Below are 14678 nucleotides of genomic sequence, written 5' to 3'. Positions count from 1 at the left end.
AAGTCAGTATTTCATGGCTGTCAACAACGTGTCAAATCAGCCCTGACTCATCAGTCATCGCCCTGGGATGTCACTGCATCCCAGTCAGAAGCACCATCTAGAACCCCGACACTTGGCCGCACTCTTTCCCTCACAGTGAAAACTTGCTGCTTTTTCACCCATTTCAGCTTCAAACCCAGAGCAATGGTTACCTTTTTAGGAATCCACCCACATATTGCCCAATACTGTGTCACTCAGAGAATGAAGTAAAACAGATGTCTCCTTCAACAAGCCAACAGCACATCTGAAACAGAAGGGAAAATAAAGAGCAAACCTGTCTTCAGTGCCGGAGTCCCATCTGACAGCTCTTGTTATATTACAAGAGCTATATGCCACTGCATCAGCCTGCTTAACATTTTTGCTTTGGTCCTTCCTACATATTACAAGAAACTGAAAAGAAGTCAAGATTCCAACTTTAATCAGTTTAAGGAAGAAGTGATGCAACTGCCTGCGGCCAGCAGCAGTGTCACAAACACACTTCTCCCCTCCTGGGCTGATCGAACCACTCAGCACCAGGCAGGAAGCTCCCTGTGCTCAAGTCCAGGGGCTGTGAAGACCATGTTTCTCCTTTTCCCCTGAGCATCTCCAAGACACAGACATGAACTTGACAGTGAAGAAGGCAGTGGCACTTTCACCCCCTCATAATACTCTTCAAAATCCACTAAAAACCACATAACCAAGCATCTGCTGTTCTGCAGCAAAAAGAAGTCATTATAAGCAGAATTAAGTGGTCTCACTTGGGGCAGAGGGAGAGGACAAGAAGAAAAAGCAATGCTACAGTCTCACTAGTCTGAAAGGTTTGGAAGTATTTGCAATTGTCTCAATTACTCTATCACAACCATGACTCAATCAAACTTTGTTTGGCTTTTGTAATCATTTTTAACATGCAAAAAAGCAAATGCACATGTGAATGCAGTATTATTTTCAGTTTAAAATATGTTATAATTTGTTATATGCAGGAAAGGAACAAAATAATACTGATATTTTAATTCTATATGCCTGGCAGAAATCTAGCCTCATTTTTTAATATATTTAAAAAAACCACCTTATTATATACATATGCTGACATAAAAGCTCTTTAACAAGTTACAGCAGATATCATCAACAGGGTAAAAATGCTCAAGATATGCTTTTCACTTCTTAGGAAGAAAGTCAGGGGTATAAGAACATTCCTTTAAGAAAAAAAGACAAGCCTTTCAAATTTGAGACCTCCTGGATGGAAAGAGATAGGAGCTGCAAAACCACAATACACATTACCCTTTACAAACTTGTGTTTATACCTGCCTGTGTTCACTGTGCACTGCTTCACAAAAGCATGTGCTGCTTTCCTATTGCTTTTATGTCATTACAGCCATTAAGTATGGAAGTTTAACCACCTATGTCAAACAAAAAACTACAACATTATGAAGTCAACATATTCATGAATTATATTAAAGTGATCATGCAGTTCAGGGCTGAGGACAGAGCTTTTTTCATTTTCCCTTAATTTCTCCCCTCACAGTGCCAATACACAGACACCTCCAACCAAATTAGGCCATCTGGTCACCTGACAACTGTAAATAGTAAACAGTCAGTTAATACTGTTTAAGAGATTAACTGTACTCCAGCATTCACAGGTGAAGTAACAATAAACCTGTAGGTTAGTTTTGGTTTTGTTTTTAATCTTAGAACTTGAAATAATTTTGTAGTTGTGCTCAATGACTGTTATTAAACAAAATTCTTATCTCAGCTCTGACCCACCTGCCCCTATTCCCACCATCACCATACTAAAGACAAGCCATATATTTAAGTGGCTATATATCTGTTGTACAGAGGATGACATACATTCCTTCAAAGGCCTTAAAGTCAACAGGAAAGAATGGATTTATTTAGAACTCCTAGAACTGCTTTAGTTTAAGGTAGTCAGGAATTGGTTGAAAATCTGGTACAAAACAATAAAAATACTAAACATTATTAAATTGAGAGAGAGTTGTGCTGAATGGAGCTAAATCCAGTTGTGGCCAGTCATGAGTGGTGTTCCTCAGGGTTCAGTATCGGAGTCAGTTCTGTTTAGCATCTTTATCAATGATCTAGATGAGGGGATTGAGTGCACCCTCAGTAAGCTGGCATGTGACACCAAGGTGGGTGGGAGTGTTGATCTACTTGAGGGTAGGAAGGCCATACAGAGGGATCTGAACCAGCTGGATCATTAGGCTGAGGCCAATTCTATGAGGTTCAACAAGGCCAAGTGCCAGGTCCTGCACTTGGGTCACAACAACCCCAGGCAGCACTACAGGTTTGGGAAAGAGTGGCTGGAAAGCTGCCTGGAGGAAAAGGATCTGGGGGTGTCAGTCAACAGCCAGCTGAACATGAGCCAACAGTGTGCCCAGATGGCCAAAAATGCCAACAGCATCCTGGCTTGTATCAGAAATGGTGTGGCCAGCAGGACTAGCAAAGTGTTCGTCCCCCTGTACTTGGTGCTGGTGAGGCCTCACCTCAAATTCTGTGTTCAGTTTTGATCCCCTCACGACAAGAAAGACACTGAGGTGCTGGAGTGAGTTCAGAGAAGGGCAAAGCAGCTGGTGAGGGGTCTGGAGCACAAGTCTGATGAGGAGCAGCTGAGGGAACTGGGGTTCTTTAGCCTGGAGAAAAGGAGACTGAGGGGAGAACTTATCACTCTCTGCAACCACCTGAAAGGAGGTTGTAGCATGGAGGGGGTTGGTTTCTTCTTCCAAGTAACAACTGACAGGATGATAGAAAATGGCCTCAAGTTGCACCAGGGGAGGTTTAGATTGAGTATTAGGAAAAAATTCTTCACAGAAAGGGTTGTCAGGCATTGGAACAGGCTGCCCAGGAAAGTGGTAGAGTCTCCATCCCTGAAGGTGTTTAGAAGACATATAGATGAGGTTTTCAGGATCATGGTTTAGTGGTGGACTTGACAGTATCAGATTAACAGTTAGACTCAATGATCTTAAAATATCTTTTCCAAGCAAAATTATTCTATTTTATTCTATATTATATTCTATTATTATCCACCTCAACTCTACTGCTTGACCAATCTGATAGTCTTCTATGATTGCATGACTGCCTCAGTAGATGAGGAGAGAGCAGTGGATGTTGTCTACCTTGACTTCAGCACAGTTTTTGACAACATCTCTCACGACATAATCATAGGTAAGCTCAGGAAGTGCAGGTTAGATAAGTGGACAGTAAGATGAATGGAGAACTGGCTGGATGGCAGAGCTCTGAGGGTTGCAATCAGCAGCACAGAGTCTAGTTGGAGTCCTGTAGTTAGTAGTGTTTCCACAGGGGTCAGTACTGGGTCCAGTCTTGTTCAATCTGTCCATCAGTGACCTGGATGAAGGGACAGAGTACACCCTAAGCAAGTTTGCTGATGATACAAAATTGGGAGGAGTTGCTGAGGCCTCAAAGGCTGTGCTGCCATTCAGCGAGACCTGAACAGGCTGGAGAATTGAGGGAAGAGGAACCCAGTGAAATTCAACAAAAGCAAGTGTAGGTCCTGCACCTAAGGAGGAATTACCCCATGTACCACTACAGGTTAGGGACTGATCTGCTCAAAAGCAGCCCTGCAGAGAAAGACCTGGGAGTCCTGGTAGACAACAAGTTTATCATGAACCAGCAATGCGTCCTTGCAGCCAAGAAGGCCAGTGGTATCCTGGGGTGCATTAGGAATATTGTGACCAGCAGGTCGAGGGAGGATACCCCCTCCTTCTTATCTGCCCTGGTGAGGCCATATCTGGAGAACTGCATCCAGTTCTGGGCCCCCCAGTTCAAGAAACACAAGGAACTACTGGAAAGAGTCTAGCAGAAGACTTTCTTACAAGAAAAAGCTGAGAGAACTGTACCTGTTCAGCCCAGAGAAGGCTGAGAGGGGATCTTAATGCTTATAAATATCTTAAGGGTGGGTGTCAAAAGGATAGGACCAGAATCCTTTCAGTGGTGCCCAACAATAGGATGATGGGCAACAGGCACAGACTGAAGCACAGGAGGTTCCATCTGACTATGAGGAGAAACTTCTTTACTCTGAGGGTGCCAGAGCACTGGAACAGGCTGCCCAGAGAGGCTGTGGAGTCTCCTTGTCTGGAGACATTCAAAACCTGCCTGGACACATTCCTGTGTGATCTGCTCTGGGTGAACCTGCTTCAGCAGGTGGGTTAGACTTGATGATCTCCAGAGGTCGTTTCCAACCCCAAACATTCCGTGACTCAAAAGAGACCACTTATATTCATTATGAGTGACATAAAATAATCACATAAGCACAAATAATGGATACTAATGTTTGCACTTCAGTATTATCATTTGTGCAAACAACTCATTAATAGTACTTTGAAAAGAGGTGAAGAGCCATGCAAAATGCTAAGCATGAACTGCAATTTGCTAATGCAATTCAGGTAACAGGAAATCCATTTTAGTTCACCTACATGTCCTCTTCACAATGTAAATTAGAAGCATCAGAAAAAAAAATACTAGGTAAACAGTTCAATTCTTTCCCTCTTCCCAGTTCATTCATACAATTGTCTCCAGACAAGTACTTCAGATACAAAGTTTATTTTTCTGCATATAACTATTTTCATTATTAACATTAATTTTGTAAAACTTTGCTGGCACATCAGCAGATGTGCATTTCAGAGGATTTCACAATATCTATCTTAGTGGCAAAGTAAAGGAAGAGCCTAATTGTCCTTAATCCTCTATTTAAAATAGGTTAGATGAAATCCTCTTTTGACTGAAGCAAAGAGATTACTCAGTGCCACCAGGAAAAAGAAAAACTATCCCCCCCCCCCAACCCTGCCCCATATCTAGATGAGTTTAATGATTAATGAAAGAAACAAATTAACCAATCTCCTATTTCTAAAAGGGAAATCAGTCTACAGAGAAAAGCGGAATAAACGGAAAAGTGTCCCTATGAAATCCCCAAGTTCTTAAGCTTTCATGGTTGTAGTAACTGCCATGATAACATATGTAAGAACAAGCAACCCAGAACACAGTTTCACAGTATACATTAGAAACCAGACAAAGAGCTAGTATGCAGCCCTTTATTTTAAATACCAATACACATCTGGATCCCTGCTAAATCTTTGCATAATTCTTGGCATTGCCAAATGAAGTGCATACAACTTCAGTAAGTACATGTGCACACATCCACATGTGAATGCATGTGCATGTGTGCAGATGGAAGAACAAAGGGGGAAATTGCAGGTAGAAGGACAAGCCATGTAGAACGTTGTTAACTAGCAAGAAAAAACAAACACTAAGCCACAGTCATTTTAGGCTTATGTCCACACCCAGTTTTCTTCCTGTGAAACAGTAATTTTATCTGAAAGCATTAAACTACCCTTACAAATTCTCTCTATGGAAGATCAGGGTAGACCTCTCATCCTTGTCCTAAGGAAAGATGAATACACAAATAAATTAACATCCAGGTTTGCAAAGATATTTAGGTGCCTTTTCAGCCTGTGGTCTTCTGTGATCTTCCAAATAAACTCCCCAGGCACTGGCTCATCTCAGTCTCCTAGAATAATCCAGGCTGGCCTGCAATTTTCTTCCTAGAAGGAGCACAATTTTAATATAGTCTCACAAATACTCAACATTTACAAAATTCACATCAAAGTTAAACAGAAAAAAAAAAAATAACAAAACACTTTTAATGACTAAGAGTGTGTTTGTGCCACAAGCTTCTCAGAATCATTACTGAGAAGGGAGAAAAAATAAAAACAACAAAACACAACAACTGGTATCTGTACGATACAGAAAAAGAACCCTTGGTTTGTCTTGTCTACCTGCAGCTGTTGCCATGACAATTATAGCAGAGACAGTAATAGCATTCCAGTGTCATTCTGCCTCATAGCTCAGGATGAACTTCAACGGAAATGTCCCTTGACAATTATACACATAGAAATACTACATTATCCTGTGTGTAAAGGTAAACCAGTAGAATAAGCAGCATTATTCTGAAAAAAAATATAATCTGACTAAAAGATTTACATGAGGAGAGGCAGGCTATTTTGCTCAAAAAAAAAACCCAGTTAAGTTGAATCCAGTTGCATAACAGGTGCTAAAACATCTGCTCGGTCTTTTCTATGGCACAATTTTCTCTTGGTTTTCTCCCCCTGCCACAGCTGCATATGACATGGAGGAGATATCTCACTGTCAGTCAGGTTGCAGCTCCTCAAAAACCACAACTGTTTTCTAGTTGCATTTAAACCTAGTTAGATTAAAGAAGTTTATTATGCCCATCTCAACAGCACAAACAGTAGCCAGCTATGGTATTTGTGGAATGTCTTACTTGTCAGGCCAGTTACTGTTTTCTAAGTTTTTCAGGTTTAAAAAGCAGACTTATTAGAAAACTCCATTCCACCCTGACACTTTTCTTGTTTCAGTTACTGCTGTGTGACAGGAACAAGAAATTAATGAGAAACTGTGAACAGAGCTTTTAAGCTATATGTGTGCTACGCTGCACCTTGCCCTCTTTCTTTTCAAAAATGATTCTGGAAAGGCTTCCTGCTTTCAGTATTGATACTCTGTGGTGCTTTAGAAAATGCATAAAAGCAGAACTGTATTTTAAATTAAAAAAAAAAAAAAAAAAAAAAGAACATGCTATCAAAAGACAAAAGCAACATGCAATTCTCATCTCAGAAGAGAGAAGTATTTCTGATGCTAAAAATGGCAAGGTTAAGAGTTCTTGATCTATTTTAAGTCACTGAAATACTTCTACAATTTAGATGCTCCAAAAGCAATGTTTTCCGCTATCAGAGAGCATCTGATGAGTGCAGATGAGCAGTATTTTGTAGTCAATAGCAACCAGCTTGTAATATGTACTCTGGCTTCCTGTAAGTGAACTGTTTTACATACACAATGTCCTATTTCCATTTGTTTATTCTCAAAAGAAAAGGGAAATCTTGTTTTGCTTGTGTAAATTAGCTAATTGATGGGCGAGAGGGAGAGGAAAAACAAAGCCCATGCAGTTCTCCATGTTTATTGCCCCTCAGCAATAAATAATTGATGGGGGACAGGAGAGTGTCTGGGTTTTTTTCTGAGCCTTGGATGATACTGAAACATCTTAAGAGTACATTACAAAACCAGAACGAATACAAGAGTCACTACTAGTACGCAAGAGCCATTTACATTTGCAGAAGTGCCAAATCCTGTCAGCCACACTCAATGTTCAGAATTAACTTCTGAGGCAAGTAAAGCTTCCAAACTTTGTCTCTTTAAACAACAGGCTGAAAAGTATGCAGGTAGCACACCATACAGACTCTTCCACCCTTCTCCCCTCTCCTTTCCTCCTCTCCCCCCAAAGCAATGGTGCTTGGGGAAATGGGAATTCATAAGAGACCCATGCTGTTAGACATGCTCCGTCACATCTTCCACAACAGAAAGAACTGGTACCCACAGCGAAGCAGATATGCAAGACGGGAAACATCTCAGATTTCAAGGAAACATTGTGACACACTGACTTTCACAAGAGGTAACAAAAATGTATTACATACCAGGATAGACACAAACACTTCAGAAATGCAAGTTAGCAATTGCTGACCTGTGAGAACAGGTATAGCTCCTATTGAGAACAACTTTTGTACAATAAGGATAGTTTGCAAAGAGTCACCACAAACACAAACACCACCACCACACAAACAACCACACAAACCACAAACCTGTTGACTTACTGTGACTGCTAGGAATAAAACAGTATTTATACTAACAGGCACCCTGACTATAAAACATCTAGACCAGTAGTTTCATACCAGTCTGCAAGGGTGCAGAGAAAGCTGAGTGACTACAAGCAAAAGCAAGAACTGGAATGCAAGGGTACCCTCATATGTATGAACTGAACTTAGATTAAAAACAGTAGATCATCTGAAACACTTGATAAGTGGATTGTCCTTTTAGACACAAGTAACTCCAGAGCACAGAGACTTACAATTTCTCCAGCTTTCAAGTCAAAGTAGTTATCAACCTTTGCTTTATCAAAGCTAGATAAATAGAAAAAAAAAAAAAAAGCTCAATATTCATTTATTTCTACTAAGACTACATATACAAGTAAAATACTTAGGAAATCTAATTAGAAAACAGTTTAAGAACTATTACTGCAGATAGAAACAACAGAATTGTCTGAACCTGTGACCACAGGCTGCCATGAAATTTAGTAGAGAACTCCCTGAAATTCCCTAACTAACTTTCTGGTTAGGCTAGTCAATCACCTCCTCAAACTACGACTGAAGTTGACTGACTGCTATAAAAGTGAAAAATAAAGCTTCCATCTGTAAACTCACTTATTCCAACCTCCCAAAAAAAGATTTTCCAGAAATATCTGCAGAATGGATAGGTCAGAAGCTTCCCAAAGGCCAGAGCTGTAAAAAAATCACTGTTCCTTCTGAAAACAAACCTTATCTCCTGCTATACACATTTAGAGATATCTACACAGGCAACAAATACTTAACATCCAGCTTTGTAATCCTGAAGTAATAGGAGAACATGAAAGACGAGAAGCAATAAAATTGCAGGATCTCTAAATATACTACATAACACAGGCAAAACGGTCCAGTAATTCAGACCTCTGACACAGTAATATTTATTATACTATACAAAGCCGTCAGCCTGGGCAGAAGCATTTACTGATGAGGGCCAGCTGTCTTACAAATACAGAACAGTCTGTCACCATAGGCTGAAAGATGTTTAGCAACCATTTAGTGTCCAAACAAACATATGCCAAAGAGTGACATTTTTCCAGATTTCCCAGATATATTCAAATCCACAATATTTAGGAATATCCAAATCCACATTCAGCCATAAACAGCTATCATCAATACACAAAAGACACATGCACATGTTTTATTAAATAAATGTTCATTTTCTGAAAGGTAAGACATCATCAAGATTTGCTTTAAGATTATTAGCCATCTCCTGACCGTACAGAGAAAGAACTACAGAAGTCCTTAGATCAGCAAGAAATGTTGCCAGAGAAAACTAATACAACTGCAGTTACATGAGCAAAAGACATCGCTTAATGATATCCACACAGTGTCACAAATAATCTAACCATAAAACAGAAGCTAATCTTGTATGGACACAGTTCTAATTATCATTGTATGTTTGTTTTTGTTCTACATGGTGTACTGCTTAATATTAAGATACCTCTCATTACTGAGCACATGGCAGGCCCTGCGTGACACACGACAGTACACATTCACTCCATATTCTCAGGCTGCAAGGCTGCCCTCCCCAGGGTAGCACACATCCTCTGGGGAACACACAAACAATTAAAAGAGGAGACAGAGGAGCATGTTGTCTGATGCAAAAGCAACATCCAGAAAAACAGGTTTCATTTTAATAGAATATGCGACATACAGTATACCCCTTGAAGGCAACTTTCATACTACACCCACATAGCCATTATTTCCATTATTTGGGAGAGCAAATTAAACAAAACAGTTGGCAAAATTTATCTGTCTTATTGTAGAAGGCTAATTCAAATCTCTGGTTCCACATAGTGGAAAAGCTGTATGTAAAAGATGCTTCTATTTCATTACTTAAAGATGCCTCTACTATAGCTCATAGAGTTTGAAGCAGTAAAATATACAGAATAATATTAGACATGATTAAGAAAAGTTACATTACTATATTTTGGCTTGAAGGATCAGGAAGCATTTAGAAAACTACCCCGAACTTCATGTCAGCTGCACTGCAGTGAAACAAACACCTTTTGTGTATAATAAGAAGTTACTCTTCACCAGTGGTCCTATAAATGGTGCATGGCTGCCATAATGGTATGGGGAAGTAAGAGCTGAAGTAAAAACAAACAAAAAAATCTGCAGGACGGATATAAAGAGGCAGAACAACAGAACATAAATTTCAAAATTTAGTAAGAGAAAGACATCACTGCTTCTGTCCTTCTAAGACGCTACACCATTTCTTGGAGAAGAGATATGAACGGCAGTACAATTAGCACAATGAACATGTATCTTATTAAGCCCACGTCACCGAACTATTCCAATGCGTAGAAGATATAAAGATGACACTCAATACAGGTAAAACAGCAGAGAAGTATTTGAAAATGCCAACCAGGAAACTGACTTCAACTTGAGTTGACAGCCCCCAGTCATCGTTAAGCTTCCATAGGGCCTTGAAGATATATGCTACTTTGCATTGCTCCAGGACAGTGACTGCAACAACAGTAAGAGAAAGAAGAATGGGGGTGACCTTGACAGTCAGGACAAGAACACTGGTATTTAACTTATGCCTTTATGTCCTACAACATAAAGTATAGGGAAAGAAGTGATGCAGAACTCTTTGAAACCATCCTGTTAGAAGTCTCCATTAGTAATAATACAGAGCATAGTGACTGTTTGTTATCCCAAAAATTACACTGTACCACTGCTAAGAGCTCCCAGCTACCTCAATGACACCTCCAGCCTGCCTCAGCCAGGGTTCTCAGGATAATCCAGAGACCAGCCTGCTCTGGGAAGGACCAGCTGCTGAACAAATGCAGGACACAACTTGGAGAACCAAAATTCATCATCTGGGACCTCAATCATTGAATAGCTTCTGTATAGACTTCAACTAATCCCAAACTCGCACTTTCTTTGCTACAAGCACGTGATGTACCTATGCTCTCTGACTCTCCTGCAGAAGTGTCAGTGCCTTGTTTCCCTTATTAAAAAGCAGCTTGGAAAGAGGAAAGCACATCTACACTTGAGAGGCATAGCTAGTGTGTAGAGAGCTTGGGTGAAAAACTACAAAGCGACACTGCTGACATGTGCATCTGGTACTCATGTACAGCAGTCAGTTTCAGGCACAGCATTCACACTACTAATTTTCATTTTCACTGCTGTAGCTGTACACAAACAGTTGAACCATGGAGATATTAAAAAAAATTATAAAAAGAAAAAACACAACACGCACAGGCATTAATTAGCTTGCCAGATCATAATGGCCTTACTGAAATGACAGACACAAATTTACAGTAGTTTTTTTCAAAATGATATTTCCTTATAAGAAAGGAGTAAAAATTAAGACACTGAAAGAATGCAAAAGAACAAGAAAGAAGCAACAAGTGAAAATACACAAGGCAGCCTGGAACAGCTAGGCAATTACCTAGACATAATCTATTGGCATACATACAATAAAGAAAGTAGTGTGATCTAGGAAATAGGAACACTTCCTCACATGGGATATAATAATATTTCATTTAGCTTCTACACTTCTGAATTATTCTCATCAGCAGTGCAGGAATGTGATGACAGTCCACAACTTAAAAGCTCAAGTGTCTTATTTTCAACATACTGTCTTCTCACGTAAATCTATATCTTTTACAATGACTACCATAGTTACTCTCAAGCCTATTTCTTTCATATTTGATGCTTAAGCCTACTTTGAAGTAGAGGCTAGCAACAGTCTTGCACCACAGAGATTCAGAGACCACGGTATGCTCTGTGCACAGCAAGTGTGTGCTATTTGTACAGGCTCCAGATGTGAGCACACAAACAAATAAGACTTTTAACCAAATCTGACAGTCAGATCAGCACTGACAGATCACTACACCCAAACTGATCCTGCCTGCTTCCAAACAGAGCTCAGCACTGTTCACCTGAGATTTGCATATCCACAGAGACTACAGCTTCTCTTGTACCTTATTATATTTTGAGTATTCTCCTCCTTTCCTCAGGGCCACTTTCTAGGGAACCATATACACATAGCTGCCTTCAGGACTCACCTCGCCATTCTCTCCTCATGCCACGTAATACCCTATTGTAAACAGAAAAAAAAAATCCAGAGTCCTTTTTCACTTCTGCTATTTTTCTTAATTCATACTTAAAGAAATACATCAGCCTACATTATGTGGCGATAGCTCTTGACATGCACCAAACAAAGGGTATTTATTTACATTTGCTTGGTCAGAACATGAAAGTTTCCTCATCTACAGTTCTTTCTGCATGGGAGGAAAAGCTATATGTATTTGAAAATCTGAATTATTACTCCCCATCTTTTTCAAAATTTCATCTACACGCAAAAGCAGAAATCTGCAGTTTCCTGGTATTAGTGGTCCCCAACCCTTGTATTGTATAACCCCATACTTACTGGCACTACTCCACCAATTTACTAAAATCATTACCCTAAACATTTGTTAGGAGTTCAATGAAACCAGATTTGCACTCACAGATGCACCTCAACCTACACTTGGAACTACTCTAATGCACTACTGATTCCCTCTTTCAGACGGTGTGGGTGGGGGGAAAACATGGTGACCAACAAGCAAGATCAACTCCCCTTCCCCAAAGTGCGCCAAGTTTAGTGCATTCAAATCTTACCACGTACATCTACAAAAACTTGGCACTATTCCGACCATTCGTCGGTGTACTCAAACTGGACAATTCCACAAATAGCAACTTGACTGAAACAATATAAAAAGAAGAAAAGAAAAACAAAACAAACACGACCTAGATGTTTTACCTGCCATGGTAACTACGTATATCAGCACACCGTAAATTACAGTGCTCTGAACTTAGATCAGCCCGTGCAGGTTTAGCGAACGACGGACCCTCAGATGGGGAGAGGGCTGCAGGGAACCCAGTAACAACCGCTCCATCCTGCCTTTACAGAGGAAACCACGCACGGCGGCCCCCACCGCTCCCCTGGCCGCGGTGCGAGTCATGGGACCGCCGAACTCCTGACCGAACGCTCCCTGCAAGCCCGGGGCTCAGCGCCGTGCAGCTCCCCCGCAGAGACTCGCCCGGCTCCCCGCTGCTTGCAGCCCCACTGCCTCCCCTGCTGGTGCAGGGCGGAGGGGACTATCCCACTCCTCGGGGGTGCGAGCTGCCCTTTGAGGGGAAACCCCAGCGGCGGCTCCGGGGCTGGCGGGGCCGCAGCGGGACGGGCCCAGCGGGCGGTACTCACGTATCGGCTCACGAGGGTCCGGAGGAGGCTGCAATCCATGGCGGGCGGGCGGCCGCCGTTGCCCGGGTACTCAGGACCGCGCCGCCGGGTGCTCGCCGATGCCGCTGCGCTCCCTGGCTCGCCTCACTCCCCACATGCAGGGAGCCGCGCTCGCCCCACCAAACCGCTGATTGCCCCGGTCGGGCTCTCGCCGGCGTCCCCCCGGCTATGCCATGTGCTCGCCGCCGCCGCCACCGCTGCTGCAGCGCGGCGCCCCGCTGCCCCTCATGCTTCCCGGTGTCGCCGCCGCCGTCACAACACTTTCCCGGAGAGGAACACCAGCGCCGAGCGCTGCCGATCAGCCGCCTCCCGCCCCGCGCGGGCCGCCCAGGGCTTTATCCGGCGGGAGGGATGGAGCAAGGGTCCGCCCCCCCGCCGCTCCCCGTCACACGCGCGCGCGGACCCGCCCGGTACCGGCCCGGCCCCTGCCCGGCTCGCGCCGCTCCCGCTTTGATCTCGTCGGGCGGACCCGGCACCGCACGTCATGCGGGGCGGGAGCGCGGGCATGCGCGCGACACCGCCCCCCTTCCCCTCCCCCTTCCACCAAACACACTTCGTCGTACGCGGTTGCGGGAGCTGGTTGTTTTGCTGCGCACTGCTGCGAACGGCTCCCCGGCTGGGGGTCTGCCGCGCCGGTGGCTGCCCTGGGGTGAGCGGGGTGGCGGCACAAAGCCTGTGGAGAGGAGAAAAGCACTTTAGAAAACCTCCTTCCTCCTCCCCCGCGCATCCTGCCCGCGGTGCGCTCCCCCTCGGCCCCGCTCCTCCCCGCTCCCCCTCGGGACGCGCGGTGGGAGAAGCGGTGCGGGCGCCCCACGCGAAGGGGAAGGGGAAGGTGAGGAGACGGGGAGCGGCCGCCGCGCCCTTCCGGGGAGCTCCGGGGCGCCTTGGGCCGGAGGTGTTGGCGGCCCGTCGGCGCCGAGTCCGCCGGCGGCCCCGGGCACAGCCGGGCGGGAGGTGCCTCCCGTGTGTGCCCCGAGTGAGGGCACGTTCCCTGTCCCGCCGGGTTTCGCCGCCCCCGCGTACGATGCGCCTCTTGTTAGACGGAAAATACATTTAAAAAGCTGTTACCGATAACACACAGCAGGTCGAAATTGTATTAAAGACAAAATCTCCTTCGCTTGTTCATTTACGTGCTGTCGTCTGAGGAGGGGCAGTGTTGAAGATACACTGGGGCGCTGAGGGCGCAGCGTTGTGTCTGGACGTGGAACAGGTAGCGCCTTCCCCCACTTGTAAAGCTCAGCAGAAACAAATCTATTTTCGGTGACTGAGGCCCAAATGTTGTAGCCCTAATAAACCTGCGAACAGCAGGAGTGACTTGTCGTAGGTGAATGGATAAGCAGAAGTCAGCGAAAATGCGCATATCTTCAATTTTTTAAGAAGATACCTGAAAGAACACCTTTAAAGGCCTTGGTTTTCCTCAAGTGTTGTGTTTTCTTGCTGTTCATACACAAGAACTCATTAAACTTTGCAAGAATCTTGTACGTAGTCTCAGATAATTTCTATATTCCTCCTTAATATAAAACTACGACTTTAAGCTAAATATTTTATCTGAAATTAATTGGAACTTACTGGTTTCATAAAATTCAATATTTTACTAAAAAAGGTGAATTTTAACAAAAGCAAACAAAGTCTGAAGCATTTTACACTTAGGAAAATCCATTCCCTTCTTTAGCAGTGATCACATAAGCTGTCCTTAATCGCCTAGA

General features: G+C 43.3%; 1 protein-coding gene across 6 annotated transcripts in view; it reads right to left on the bottom strand.

The window, feature by feature from the left end:
- Positions 1-13429, bottom strand: part of ATP11A (ATPase phospholipid transporting 11A) — a 129520-nt gene extending 116091 nt beyond the window's left edge. For 3 of the 6 annotated variants that reach the window (XM_065059072.1, XM_065059119.1, XM_065059108.1), the window contains exon 1: positions 12934-13427. In XM_065059072.1, coding sequence (XP_064915144.1) covers positions 12934-12972 — 39 coding nt within the window. In that variant the 5' untranslated portion in view covers positions 12973-13427. Of the gene's footprint in view, positions 1-12933 lie in introns of all 6 variants that reach the window. The other 3 variants (XM_065059098.1, XM_065059091.1, XM_065059077.1) reach the window with 2 other exon arrangements.
- Between the last annotated feature and the right edge of the window lie 1249 nt (positions 13430-14678).

The sequence above is a fragment of the Columba livia genome, chromosome 1 (genome assembly GCF_036013475.1).
Source record: "Columba livia isolate bColLiv1 breed racing homer chromosome 1, bColLiv1.pat.W.v2, whole genome shotgun sequence".
In the NCBI taxonomy this organism is placed as follows: Eukaryota; Metazoa; Chordata; class Aves; order Columbiformes; family Columbidae; genus Columba; species Columba livia.
This window is presented reverse-complemented; position numbering and strand designations above follow the sequence as displayed.